Here is a 14618-nt window from a genome sequence, read left to right on the forward strand (position 1 = left end):
CCATGGTGCATCATGGCAGCCAAAAATAAGGTGGATAGGGTTGGCCGATTGGATGAATGGGTCTGGGATCGGCGATAGACTGTATTAATTGCCAGTGGAAATTGCCAATGCAAATTTGCTTACATTAGTCTTTCATGCCATTGCAAATAAATTTTGCACTGCCTTCCTCCCTGTATTTACTGCTAGGCTCCATTACTGTAGCCTGTAGGTAAGCTGTTGTGAATAAAAATTTTCAAATGCAATGCAATCCAATGAAATGTTAATTTACATTTGCATATGAATCAGAAATGGGAGAGGCATCGAAACAAGACTAGGTGTAAAACCTATATAGCTGACCCGCCAGCTCTTTTCCACCTTAAGCTCAACCTTGGTAAGACAGAGCTACTCTTCCTCCCAGGGAAAGACTGCCCTCTCACAGACCTCTCCATCTCCATTGACAACACCACTGTACTTCCCTCCCAAACAGTTAAAGAACCTTCGGGTGATCCTTAACAACCAGCTGTCTTGCTCTGCCTACATAGCTGCGACAGCATGCTCCTGTAGGTTCTCTCTCTACAACATCCGCAAAATCCATCCCTTTCTCACAAGAGAAGCAACTCAACTCCTGGTCCAGTCACTTATCATCTCTCGCCTGGACTACTGCAACGCACTCCTGGCCGGCCTACCTGCCACCGACATCCGACCGCTTCAGCTCATTCAGAACGCTGCAGCCTGTCTGGTGTTCAACCAACCCAAATTCTCTCATGTCACTCCCCTCTTCACCTTCACTGGCTTCCCATCTCGGCACGCATCAAATTCAAGACACTGGTACTGGCCTACAGGGCAGTACACCAGTCAGCTCCTCTGTAACTGCAATCTATGGTCAGGTTCCAAACCTCTCACCGCTCGCTTCGCTCCTCCACCAGTGCAGGTCGCCTCGCCCCTCCTTCGCTACGGGGGCTCAAAAGTCGCTCATCCCGTTAGCGACTCTTCTCGTCCCTGGCACCCCAATGGTGGAACGAGCTTCCACCTTCGGTCACGATGGCCAAATCACTGCCGATCTTAACTTGTACCACTGTTCCTTCAGAAGTTGTAGTTATCATAGACTGTGCTCCATAGTTGATTGCTCTATTGCTGACAAAAATGTGTTATTGTAAGTCGCTTTGGATAAAAGCGTCTGCCAAATGACGTAATGTAATGTAATGTTTTCCAAGGAAAGTCACACTGCTTGCACTCCCCCCCTCCTTTCTCTGAGCTGCAGCCTCCACCCCTCGTTATGGTGCAGCGAATCTACACTTTCCTGGAGGAGTGTTAATAACCCATTAATCCACTCATGGTTTGTTATAGGCCTACGGGACATTCATTATGAGTTTAGTAATTGCTTGTGCTGCTAAGTTTGGTGAAACATTGGCTGTTATTTCAGATGTGAATTTCCCTCGTTTAATTAATTAATACGCACAGACGTTAATAGCAGGCACTTATCACCCATTATGCATTTTTAGCAACTCGTTAGCAGACTGATGTCGTGATAGATTTTTGAATGCCAATGCAATTCACTTGTGCCATTAAGGCTATATTGATTAATAGGCTAGTTGAACACCCTTCGCTTTCATTGCCTTATTCTCTTATTAATGTATATTTTCTTTCATTGTCTTCACGCGTGAAGTGACGCCGTGTCGTCACACTTTTCACAAGTTTGCCAGTTTACGCGGCGAAAAGAGGGGTTGCGTTTTAAAAAGATTCAACCTTGGAACCTGTTTTTTTTTTGCATTTTCTGGTTTTAACGGAAGCCAAAAACACAACAAAAAGTGTGCCGTTTTATCCAGAAATTGTTCTCGTCTGAACAGGCCCTCAGTCAGCACATTTCAGGCATTTCATGTTGCAAAATTGGCTGAAAACGAACTGGAAAGAGACGTGTGGAGGAGTCCCGCAGCAATGAAGTTCAACAAGCGAACGAGGAGGACAGGTCAGTGAAACGAGCACAAGCCAGAAGCGCAAGAGCGGCTTGCAGCCATGACGCCTTCCAGTGATAACGCTAATAGCGTTAGCAGCGCTGAACCGAGTGTCACATGTGCTGCTAGTGGCTCCGTCAGCAGTGCAAGTGGGGAATCCACAAACAAACGACACAAAACAGTACGTAAATACAACTCCAGTTACATACAGTTAGGATTCAGCTGCCCAGGCAACAGTGCAGGCTGAGCAGGAGAGTTTAATAGAGTTGTCTTGTGACGAAACACTGAAGCCTGCTTTCAGAAAGTTGTTGGACTTTTGGATAAAGCAACACAGAGAATACCCTGCCCTGTCTGACAAAGCTGTGCACTTTCTCCTTCCTTTTGCAAACACATATCTGTGCAAGAAAGGCTTCTGTTCACTTGCTGCCATCAAAACCAAATACAGAAGCAGGCTGGAATCAATCAATCCAAATTCACAGAGACAGACACAACCTTCATTAGGCTTATGTGAGTTGTCAATGGACATCAACATGCTCTGTATGTGTGTGTTGGAATGTTTTAAGTACAATTGTTTGCTGTGTGTGTGTGTGTGTGTGTGTGTGTGTGTGTGTGTGTGTGTGTGTGTGTGTGTGTGTGTGTGTGTGTGTGTGTGTGTGTGTGTGTGTGAGAGAGAGAGAGAGTGTTTGAAGTACATTTGCTGAAAAAAAGTTCTCAATTTTCTCACTTGCTGTGTGAGAATGATACGGTTATGTTCGCCTCGGTTCAACGGTCACGTGACACTCGAACGCTATAAGCAGACAGCCAAGAGAAGAGGAGCGCATAGTGAAACCACCTCGGAGGCAAGATGTAACGTACTTGGCTGCAGCCGCATATAAACGACACACAACCACACAACGCACCTCCTCTCTCGTTCTTTGTGATTTTCACGCAGTCATACATCAAGTACAGGCTGATAAAAATAGCGGGACACGTTCATTCATTTCAATCGAGTGAAAACCAAAACAAGGAAGTCAAGCGCGCGTGCCGTCTATATAGCCAATCAGACTTGCGCGACACATCGTGACGTAGTCAGCGACACTAGACATTTCACCAGGTAGCAGACACTGCTGCTCGCCCACACTTGAAAGTGTCGACTCAAGTCCTCATTTCTGTCGGCGACTGTTTCAAAAGTGTCGGCAGACGAAGCATAAATTGGGCTTTACCGTGTGAGTGTGATCTGGAAGATCCTGTATCCGGCGATGAAGGAGGCCAGTCTGGTCAGGCTCTGTTTGCCTGATCCCCCTACGCCCACCAACAAGGCATTACCTCTGGGTGTTCGGATTATCCTTGACACCTACATACACACACACACACACACGCATACGCACACGCACACACATGCACAAACACACAGGAAAAGAGAGAAATGTGTGTGTTAAGCCCTTTTCCCACATGCGCATTGTACCGCAAAATGACCGGAACGTGGTGTAATGCCTGCATGTGGGAAAGGCGCCGTGCCGGTATAAGCGCAACCCCGTCGTCCCCGACATTTCACCAGTTTCGACCCAGTCAGAAGAGCGGTATGCTCTTAACACATTGACTGCCAGACGTTTTTTTTTGCTGTAGGTAGCTTCTGCCAAGCCGTTTTTTGAGGATTATGGCTCATTTTATAAGAGCCGAGGATTCGTTTCAGCTTGGAGTTTGTGAACATACACTATCTCAAAAGTACTAATAGAATGTGTACTTTCTCTGTCTAAAAGAGTTAGTTTGTAGAGTTAGTAGTTATGTAAGCATTAGCAGTTGAATACAGCATGGTTTTAGCGTGAAAAAGAATATTCAGAGATAAACGGCTTTTTGTGAAATTGGATGGAACGGTCACTTTAACCATTCATTTTTGGCTCTCTCTCTCTCTCTCTCCCTCCCCCTCTCGCTCTCTCTCTCTCTCTCCCTCCCTCTCGCTCTCCCTCCCTCTCTCTCTCTCTCTCTCTCTCTCTCTCTCTCTCTCTCTCTCTCTCCCTCCCTCTCGAGTTGCTTCAACTCCGCCCTCCGTGGGCGGACAAGCTTGTCACCAGTCAGTGCTTTGCTGCTCTCCTGTGCCTGCATGTCTGGGCCGCTGTTTGAGGAAGTCGGGATGGACTCGCTCGTTTGGAGTTTTGGTTGAGAGAAGCTTTTGCGATTCTGGTCATATTTATGCTGCGTGTTTCAAAGTGTGTTCCTCCACCTGTAATCTATCACCCGATCATAGTAGATCGGCTGAATCTATTATGTAAATTTGCAATCCCGCATCGCCAGCAATCAGCGCGAAAAGGAGAATGGCTGGGCTGAGAATGGCTTGACAAGTTAAAAAAATGCTTTCCTTTCTCTAGCCAGGAGAGCACTGTTGCCACTTAGTGGGTCGGTGGAATGGGTTGTAAACGTTCGGTGGCTCCAATAATTATATAAGAGATGTAAAAGGCTTAGATGCACAACCCACCGTCAAAAAAAAAAAATCGATGCCAAAAACGTGTAAACACGTTGTTGGCAGGGAACAGCTGGATTCTGAAAACGTGTTCATACGTTGTTGGCAGTGAATGTGTTAAGGGGACGCAAGTGGAAACGGTCCAGTCATTTTCCGCAACAGCGGTCCTTCAATCATGGGCGAAGTGTAGCCTACACACGTTGCTTAATGTTCCAGCGGGCATAATCTAATCATTCGTGCACATTAAAGCAAACTGGCGAAATGATCTTGTGATAGCCTAATAAGAGCAGTATGTCAGCTTGCTGATTTCCGAAGGCAAGCCGGACACATCAAACGAAGCCAGTCTGTAAAAAGTGCTTCAACGCGACGCAGGTGAACGGATAAACATCGAACCAGCAACTATTTCTCTCAGACACGGATCCCAACTTCTTCAAAGTGCATCATCTAATCATTCGTGCACATCAAAGCAAACTACTTCCACACATTTCGCTTCATGCATTTGCTTTCTCTACATACATAGGCTACAAGCGTTGGGCAGCTTGCCTTGCAAGCCTCTGCCATTCTCGCTTTGTCTGTCCTGTGTCAGGCTGCTGCAAAGTACGGAGGACTGAGTGAAGTTTTGCCGACCCCCCAAATAAGCTCCCCCCTCCCCCCTCCCCCCAACATACCGGCTATTTGATGACTAGATTCCCATATGCGCGCGCTAAGGTGTGAAGGGAAATTCAGGGAAATGTCCGATATTGACTTACAGGTAATTTTCCGGTACGCATGTGGGAAAAGGGCTTAAGAGAAATGTGTGCGAGCAAGCGGGAAAATGCTTAAAAGCTCCACACATGAAGGTGCAGGAGCGCCGATTGAGACAATGTAACGGAACGTTCCATAGCTTTATGCAGTTTCTGTGTGAGTGTATGAATGTTTGTGGTGGAATCGGCTGCTGTGATAACGTTTTTTTTTGTGGTCAGGAACGTCACTGCAGACAGCTGACAGAGAGATCAGTGCCTGTCTGTCGGACAACTTCTATGAGCTTTTGTGAAGACATCACACCTAGTCGTGCAGACATGAACTGTCACATACTGTATACTGACTGTGAGATTGACTGTGGCATCTCATGCTATGTCAGATGAATTTAAATGTCCTCAGGTGCGTTCTATAGAGCAGTGGTTCTCAAATGGGGGTCCGCGGACCCCCAGGGGTCCGTGGCACTTTGCCAGGGGGTCCGCGAAAAGTTTTCAGGTAAAAAAAAAAAAAAATGCTACATGTTACTTATTCCTTCTCAAACTACTTCCTACATGGTGCTAGTCTATCAAAATATCTTGGCTGTCATTGATTGTGTTGCATAGTGGTTTTCTGTACTGTTGACAAATTGTGATATTGTAAATCACTTTGGACAAAACAAAAGTGTCTGCTAAATGACGTAATGTAAATGTAATGTAATTAAAAATATATATATATATATATTTTTTGCAAAATCTTCATAGTTCAACGAAAATAGTTCATGCTTTAAATCTAAAATGGTTCATGGATTACATTCTAATAACAAACCTATCAAATTAAAAGTCAAGCACGTTACCGTGGAAACAATTAAGCTTAGCCCAAAATCACAAATCAGAATGAGGGGGTCCCCGGTATATTTTCTATCTTGTAAGGGGTCCTTGGCTGAAAAACATTTGAGAACCTCTGCTATAGAGTAACGCCGGAGATGCATGCTGTAATTGTAGCTTGAGCCTTTCCTATGGTCTAAGCCAGAGCTGGGCAAGTGGCGGCCCGCGGGCCACATGCGGCCCGCGAGCGCCACAGTGCACCTGAACGCAACATGCAAGATACCCGCTGAATAAGTGTCCAAATGTTCATGTCATTCTGGCCAATACTCCACTTCTGTTATAACATTTCAGTCTGGAATATCTTTATAAAATCTTTATGACTAAAAGGCTAAAAGTAATCTCATGTGTAAGAAATGACTATTCTACATTGAAGTAAAAATGTAAATAATTAAACTTGTTGGTTTTGGATTTTTTTTTAGCTTCAAGAGCGCATTTTTGTTTGTGTGACGCTCAACACAGGCTTTGAGATTCCCGGGCCACTTAATGATACTTATGCTTAAATTAACCCACTCATATTCTGGTTTATTTCAAGAAAAACATTTCGGCTAGTGGAAATTCTAATTGGCTGGTAACTTTAAAATCTAGCAGCCATATTGGCAGGTGGTCAAAAAAGTTAATTTCAAGCCCTGCAGGGAGGGCAGGTGGTGACATAGGAGTGAGTGAGAAAAGGATCAAATATTGGTGTTTAAGACTGAATGATGACATCACAACTGTTAATTTAAAATGAGTTATTCCTCTAAACCTGACTTCAAATGCCCAAAATGTTTACGCGCCGGCGCCGTTCGGCCCCCAGCCCTCAGCAAAATCTGGCCCTTTGGTAGCGTGGACATTTTTTTGTGGCCCTCTCTATCATCAAAGTTCCTGGGTTACGGCATGACAATATTTGTTCGGCCCCCGGCAACAATCTGGGTTTCTCCTGTGGCCCCCCATGAAAAATAATTGCCCACCCATGGTCTAAGCTGAGGTGTGTCTTCTCTATCATTACTGTACATTCTGACTAAATGACGACATACAGTTTGATACAGTATCCCAGTCATGAGATGATTTGGTGGTTTAGAACCTCCACTACACAACTCTTTCTTCTTGGCCTCTCCTTCCCACTCAGCCTTCATACTGTCTCTCAATGAAGAGGTAACATTAAAGGGTTAATTTCAAATGATGTATGTACATTTTGGTCAATAAAGAAAGAAATAAAGAAATGTAGTTGATGTTCCTTCAACACAATATGCATGGTTTATTCTATATAAGTAAAGGGCTCATATTATTTAATTCTGTCAGTAATTTGTCAAATTGTTGACTTTCATTACACAATGTTTTTCAGATCAGGTGCCACATTTTTGTGGCAGGCACTGTCAGGCACAGATTTCATATAGTGTGGCTGTCTGACAAAAAAATAATAAAAAAAAAAAATATATACTGTGTATATATATATATATATATACCCTGGTTCCCCTGGCCAGTGACACTTAGGAATAGACTAGGTGACAACCAGGTATAGATTGGTGACAAACTGGAGAGACAGTTGACGGTCGGAGAGACGGCAACCCGGTACGGGATGGGTTTTAGCACCCCAGACTGGCTCTCTCGTGAGGGAGAAATCCACAAACGCTACGGATCAGCCTCCTGAAAATCTGTGTAAACATCGGCGCGGCCTGGGGTCCTTCAGGCTAGAGCGAGGTGCTCGGCGCAGCCGGATGACGTGCAGCGCACAGGTCTTCTTGAGGCATCTATTTTTCCATTGGATGCCTGACAACCGGGTATAGAGCTGTATGCCTGTGTTGGGAGGGCCTGGTAAGACGAAGGAGGAGAGCGGCTGGGAGACAACCCATAATGCCTTAGCCTCCATGCACCGAAGGGTCTTTCAATGCTGCGACGTAGCACTAGCTTTATTGCAGCGGATTGGGAGTGATCAACCCTTCCGCGGGCAACGTTGCAGACAGAGTAGGAAGGCTGATCCGTAGCGGCTGCTTCCGGGATGCGGGTCGGGGTCTTAATCGGCCTCGGCTGGGTCTACTGGGCGAGGGTGTATGATGTTGAACTGACCCGAAACACCTTACGACCCCAGTCAACATCACTGATGACGCGTCCCAGCGCATGCTGAAGTATGTATTTTGAACGTAAATATTATTAATAATAAATAAATAAATAGATAAATAAATAGATAGATAAATAAATACACAAACATGTGCAAATAAATAAATAAATAAATAAACATGTGCAGAGTACCTTGACCAGATGTGTCATAGCATCCCTGAAGAAGACCATGTCCATGCCGGTTCCTCTGATGCTCTCGTTGTATTGGCTCAGGAACATGTTCAGACGGTCTTTTAGACTCTCGAACGACTCGATGGGCTCGTACACCTTGGGCAAGTCAAAGTCTGAATCCTCTGGCTCCTCGCCTGTAAGCAATCACACCGTAAACTCAAATAGATCATCACACAAAAACAGTGAAGTTGAATTCATGCCACTCCTGGAATCTTCTGAATCTGGAGTATAATGTCTTCAGATGCGAGAAGGAGGACACCCAGTTTAGTTGAGCGTTACCTGTAGCTTCAGGTGCGTCTCGTAGAAAGTCGACAAAGTATCTGTCGACCCCGTAATCCACCACGTCCTTCACCTCCTCCCCGAGCTCCACCTCCACCAGCCTTGCCAAGGCCTGGTCGAACCACTCCACATCCTCGGGCATGGTGAACCGGTCAGCTATCACACGCTTGCACTCGTGCTTCCACAATGACAGCAGCACCTGGAAATCCATGTTACAGGTGTCATTCATGCTAGCCCTGATGAGGTCCTGGCTATAGCCATGATGAGGTCCTGGCTAGCCCTGATGAGGTCCTGGCTATAGACATGATGAGGTCCTGGCTAGCCATGATGAGGTTCTGGCTATTCATCTTATTCACCACGCCCACTTTTTCTCTCTTCCGCGTTCAACGCAACGTATTTGTTCTTCCGGGTCAGCGCTAGTTGGCGGCCATTTTCAAAATAAAACATCAGTATGAATGAAGTTTGGCAACATTCAGAATTAAGCTACACTGCGGCCAACTTCAGTGACATGTTCATAACGTTACTGCTGCGAGGAGCCGATGGCTGTACCCGGTCGCCATTTAACGTTAGTTGCAAAAGCACGTCGACAGTGTTTTCTCACTGCCAGTAGCCTAACTACAGTGGGGTTTGACAGATAGTTAGTCCGACCGGTGTCAGCACAGTCAGCGCTCCCGGTCCTCGCCGCGTTATTCTGATAAACTGGTCGGATACATGTTACGTTCTCACCCGACAAATATTAAAACTTTAAAACAGTTTGGGGTTTTTTTTGCTTGAAAACAGCTTTTTGGCAAGTCTAAATGACTGCGGTAGGCGTACTCTACTTCCGTGTTTAAAACAGGAAAGACGATTACGAAATGACGCCATGCAGAAGCGTCCTTGTATGGGCAAAGAATAAGGTGAATAGCCATGATGAGATCCTGGCTAGCTGTAGCTCAACAGGTCGTCCACTAATAGCTTTGGATAAAGACACTGAAGCCCAAATTGTTCCCGATGGTTGAATGTGTGTGTGAATGTATATGGACTGCATTTATATAGATGGACTGCATTTATATAGATGGACTGCATTTATATAGAGCTTTTGTCCAAAGCGCTTTACAATGTGCCTACATTCACCCATTCACACACCGAAGGCGGCCAGCTGCCACGCAGGGTGCTGGCACAGCCATCGGGAGCAATTTGGGGTTCAGTGTCTCGCCCAAGGACACTTGGGACTGGAGGAGCCGGGGATCGAACCACCGACCTTCTGGTTAGTGGATGATGCGCTCTACCTCCTGAGCCACAGCCGCCCCAAAGTACTATTTTGTAAAGTACTATATTGTTTAGTACTTTGGATAAAAGCGCTGTATAAATGCAGTCCATTTCCATTGACCCTCCATTGCTCAGGGTGAGTCTCTCTTGAGAAACAGAACTCTGCCAGCAGCACGGCAGACAAGCTTCTCTTATCGATTTAGCTCATTCAGCTCTATTGCATAATATGCAAATTCAGAGAGTAAGGCTGACGTGATGAATGGCATCGATTGGCTGGGACTCTTTTTGGCAGCAGATCTTCGAAAGCCCTACATGAATTTGATATCAGCTAAAGAAGGTCCCTCAGGGTTTATGAGCAAAGGAGCACATTGAGGGTCACAAATTCATGATAGCAGAAGTTCATCAAAATGACAGGTTCAATTTAGGGAATTATCCAGACAAGGTCTGCTCTGTTTCTATATTTATATTCACCTCTGAGGTGTTGGCCTCAGAAGGGATGTTGAGTATGCGTTCCCAGGACTGCAGTGGGGATGAGGATGTATTCCATTCGATTAAATTATTCCCTGAGGCCACTAACCTGTAGGGAGTTGGCCGCCTCAGAATTGAGCGTGCCACGGCAAACTTTCCAGAGGTCCCAGTCACACGATGAAAATGTATTCTATAGTCTTCTCTTCCCTACTAATATACAGTCCTATTCACCTTATTCTTTGCACACACATGGACGCTTCCGCATTACGTCATTTTGTAATAGTATTTCCGTTTTGACTTGCCAAAAACACCGCAGGCAAAATGGCCGCGCACACTCCGCTCCTAAAGTGGCAAAATTACTCCCCCCTAAACTAACATATCTTGGCCAATACGTATGTAACATACAAAATAAAACAACCCGTAATATCTTAATTTTATGTAGAATGCAGAGGACATGTAACTGTTTAGTTAAACTTGCATTCCAGGAATATTGTGCTCTTAAGATGACGTTAGTGGAGTCGAGGCTGTTGCGTCCTGAAACCCACATAGGTTGCGTGCGATTCGAGGCGTAACCTATGTGCGTTTTAGCGTAACCTATATGCGATTCGAAATAACGCATCCGAGATAGAAACGTTATGAATATAGCCACGTTATAAACAACAAACTAACGCTGGTGATCCGTATGGAATCAGTGTTACTCGAAATGGTTAACGGTTATATCAATTTGGTCATTCAGTGGCATTTTACTGCCATATAACATAACTAACTAGTGGCTAATATTATTAGCCACTAGTGGCCTTCGCAACTAGCACTGAACCGGAAGAACAAATACGTTTGCGTTGAACGCGGAAGAGAGAAAAAGTGGGCGTGGTGAATAAGGTGAATAGAGAGCCGCAGGAACGAGTCCGGAAATCATCGATGCTAACACTCCTGGTTCTTCACTGTTTTCGCCTATGGGATTTTTGAATGGGTTTTTGGCACGATGCTTCTAATAAGGTCTATGGGCAACGCTAGCTTAATCAAACGCGAACGAGTGTTTAGTAATATCATCTTCACACATGAGGACCACTTTTATGAGTTTTGAAGCTTTTACATGCCGTTAAAAGGGCGGCTAGCTAGCAAACGGCTAAATGAGACTACACTGTTGAGTCGACGGGGATATTATACGTCAATAACGTCATCACTTCAAAGGACGAACACGGAAATTATCTTTCCCTCACCTGGTTCAGCCCGGGGTAATCAGTGCACAGCAGCGCACACATCAACAACAGTCCAGGTTGAGTGCTGACGTGACGTGGAAGCCTATGTGACACTGTGTGTAGTTCTGGATTAGCTTAGCACGAGCTTTTTACTTCTAGGGCTCGCATTTACGCTACAAAACTCATGAAAGTGGTCCCCATGTGTGAAGATTATCCGACTGAACTCTGGTTCACGTTTGATTAATCTTGCGTTGCCCAGAGACCTTATTTGAAGCATCGCGGCAAAACCCATTCAAAAATCCCATAGACAGAAACAGTGAAGAACCAGGAAGTCCGGGACTTCCGCGTTCAGACTACAAAAATACGTCATCCCTGGGGCTCTCTATACTACTTCAATATACAGTAGTAAAAGCATATATTAATAGGTTGTGAAGTCTACAGTTCTAAAGCTGTACCACCTAAGTAGGGGTTTTGACTATGTCCTGCCAGGCATCTAACTTAACTCTACACAGTGAATCTTCTCACCTGGAGGGAGTGGACCACCTCCGCTGTGGTGTTGAGCATGCCCTGCCAGACCCTGGACAGATCCCTGAGGTTGAAGATGTAGTGGAACTTGGCGGGGGTGGGAAGCATCTTGACCTTGGTCATCTGCCAGAGCCGGCGAGTCAGAGACACCAGGTGGGGCACGGCGTCACGGATCTCCTCGCTGAAGCCACGAGTGGCGCGGTAGTGGCCCTTACCAATCACACCTGGGTTTGGAGAGAGAGACCAAAACATTTTACTGTTATTAATGAGGCGGTTCATGTGCTGTAAGACAGTGGTTCTCAAATGGGGGTCCGCGGACCCCCAGGGGTCCGTGGCACTTTGCCAGGGGGTCCACGAAAAGTTTTCAGGTAAAAAAAAAAAAAAAAAATTAAAAAATAAAATGCTACATGTTACTTATTGCTTCTCAAACTACTTCCTACATGGTGCTAGTCTATCAAAATATCTTGGCTGTCATTGATTGTGTTGCATAGTGGTTTTCTGTACTGTTGACAAATTGTGATATTGTAAGTCGCTTTGGACAAAACAAAAGCGTCTGCTAAATGACGAAATGTAAATGTAATGTAATAAAAACAATAAAAAAAAATTGTGCAAAATCTTCATAGTTCAACGGAAATAGTTTATGCTTTAAATCTAAAATGGTTCATGGATTACATTCTAATAACAAACCTATCAAATTAAAAGTCAAGCACGTTACCGTGGAAACAATTAAGCTTAGCCCAAAATCACAAATCAGAATGAGGGGGTCCCCGGTATATTTTCTATCTTGTAAGGGGTCCTTGGCTGAAAAACATTTGAGAACCTCTGCTGTAAGATGAAGAATTGTGCAGTTACTGTGTAGTTCTAGTCAGACATAAAATCAGACAGATCATCGCAAGATGTTACAGTATGCACCCATCATTACATTACATTACATTACATTACGTCATTTGGCAGACGCTTTTATCCAAAGCGACTTACAATAACACAATTTTGTCAGCAATAGAGCAATCAACTATGCAACACAGTCTATGACAGCTACAACTTCTGAAGGAACAGTGGTAAAGTTTAGTTAGTTTAGTATTTTTTTTAGGAGAGAGAGATGTTCAAGAAGGGTCCAGAAGGGTAGGAAGGAAAAGGTGTGTTTTAAGTTTTTGCCGAAAGATTGGCAGTGAAGCGGCTGTCCTGACCGAAGGTGGAAGCTCGTTCCACCATTGAGGTGCCAGGGACGAGAAGAGTCGCGATCGGGATGAGCGACTTTTGAGCCCCCGTAGCGAAGGAGGGGCGAGGCGTCCTGCACTGGTGGAGGAGCGAAGGGAGCGCTGAGAGGTTTGGAACCCGACCATAGATTGCAGGTACAGAGGAGCTGTCTGGTGTACTGCCCTGTAGGCCAGCACCAGTGTCTTGAATTTGATGCGTGCCGAGATGGCATTGATGATATTAATTAAATTCCAAAGTCGTTTTTTAAGCATAGATTACAAATATTGATCACTAGGTGGCTCCCTGCCAAAGTGGCTGGTGAAACTGACAGCCAGAGCAAATATTTCCCAGTCCTTAAGATGAAACGGTATTGATCTCCATATCTCCATGGGATAAAAGGATTATTGCAACAGCAAATAGTAATAGGATACATCAAAGAAAATAGGATCTAAATGAGAATAAAAGAAATTATGGGGGGGGGGCGGGCGTTAAATACAACAGCATCACAGCATCAACAAATACAACACTAGAATGTAATAAGTAGAAAACACAAATGAAAAGTACAAAATATATGAATTACAGCAGGTATATGGTATGCAAACTAATAACGTCAGTATTATGTTATAGACGGTTTTAACTTGACAACAAAAACATTCTAAATTTAACCCCAGCTCACTTCCTGTTGCAATTTTTGCTAGTACTGGACATCTCCGAAAACACAACATCAGAGCAGGACTGACAATTCCGTGAAAACCGTATACTACTAACAGATAAATCCGAGGGCAAGATTAACCAATCATCAATCAATCAATCTCAATATATTCTCATAACTCACCTGTATCAGTACAGATGATATGAGCCAATGTTTTCAAACACCCCTATTGATTCAATGCACATCATATTAATGCAGAATATACTGTGCACACCACGTGTATTTTTACCCACCAAATATCTTGTCTATGGAAGCATTGGAGGGTAGGGTGCAGTTAAAGATGGAGAACTGCCTCTTCAGCCTCTGTGGGATGTCATTACGGCCTCCTCCAGGGTGGATCATGGCTGCCAGGAACTGGATGTCCACAATATTGGTGAACTCCCCCGGTTTCTCCAGGTTGAAGAATCCGTTCTGCTCCATCAGCTGCCGGACAATCTCATTAGTCACCTAGGAGGGGGGGAAAAGGAGAAGTTTAAGAGATTACATTAAAGCAGCTACGAGCAAGATTTTCGACTGTTATTAAACAGTCTGAATGTAATATTGATGCATCACATCTTACCTATAATAGTAGCTGAGACCAAAGCCGTGTGAACCTGAGATTGCTCTCTTGATGATTATAGAGTCTGTGTCTGTCTACCGGCGGGCCGGATAGACCAGGAAGTGAAACGAAACGGTTTACGGCAGCTGCCTGCCTTCAACCGTTTCGCTCTGCCTAGCAACAGATCATAAACACAGAGAACGCCATGCAGGGGCTTG

General features: G+C 44.8%; 2 protein-coding genes across 2 annotated transcripts in view; both read right to left on the minus strand.

Moving 5' to 3' along the window:
- The window catches only part of LOC310800169 (dynein axonemal heavy chain 5-like), a gene marked incomplete at both ends in the record, with an annotated part of 678223 nt that overhangs the window by 521531 nt on the left and 142074 nt on the right, over positions 1-14618 (minus strand). The window lies entirely within an intron of this gene.
- Positions 1-14618, minus strand: part of LOC310800254 (dynein axonemal heavy chain 5-like) — a gene marked incomplete at both ends in the record, with an annotated part of 158174 nt that overhangs the window by 7354 nt on the left and 136202 nt on the right. Inside the window, 5 exons of the mRNA XM_083662832.1 lie at positions 3134-3264; positions 8196-8368; positions 8514-8712; positions 11954-12177; positions 14096-14309. Coding sequence (XP_083518958.1) covers positions 3134-3264; positions 8196-8368; positions 8514-8712; positions 11954-12177; positions 14096-14309 — 941 coding nt within the window. The remainder of the gene's footprint in view (positions 1-3133; positions 3265-8195; positions 8369-8513; positions 8713-11953; positions 12178-14095; positions 14310-14618) is intronic.

Source organism: Poromitra crassiceps (assembly GCF_964638095.1).
Source record: "Poromitra crassiceps genome assembly, chromosome: 29".
In the NCBI taxonomy this organism is placed as follows: domain Eukaryota; kingdom Metazoa; phylum Chordata; class Actinopteri; order Beryciformes; family Melamphaidae; genus Poromitra; species Poromitra crassiceps.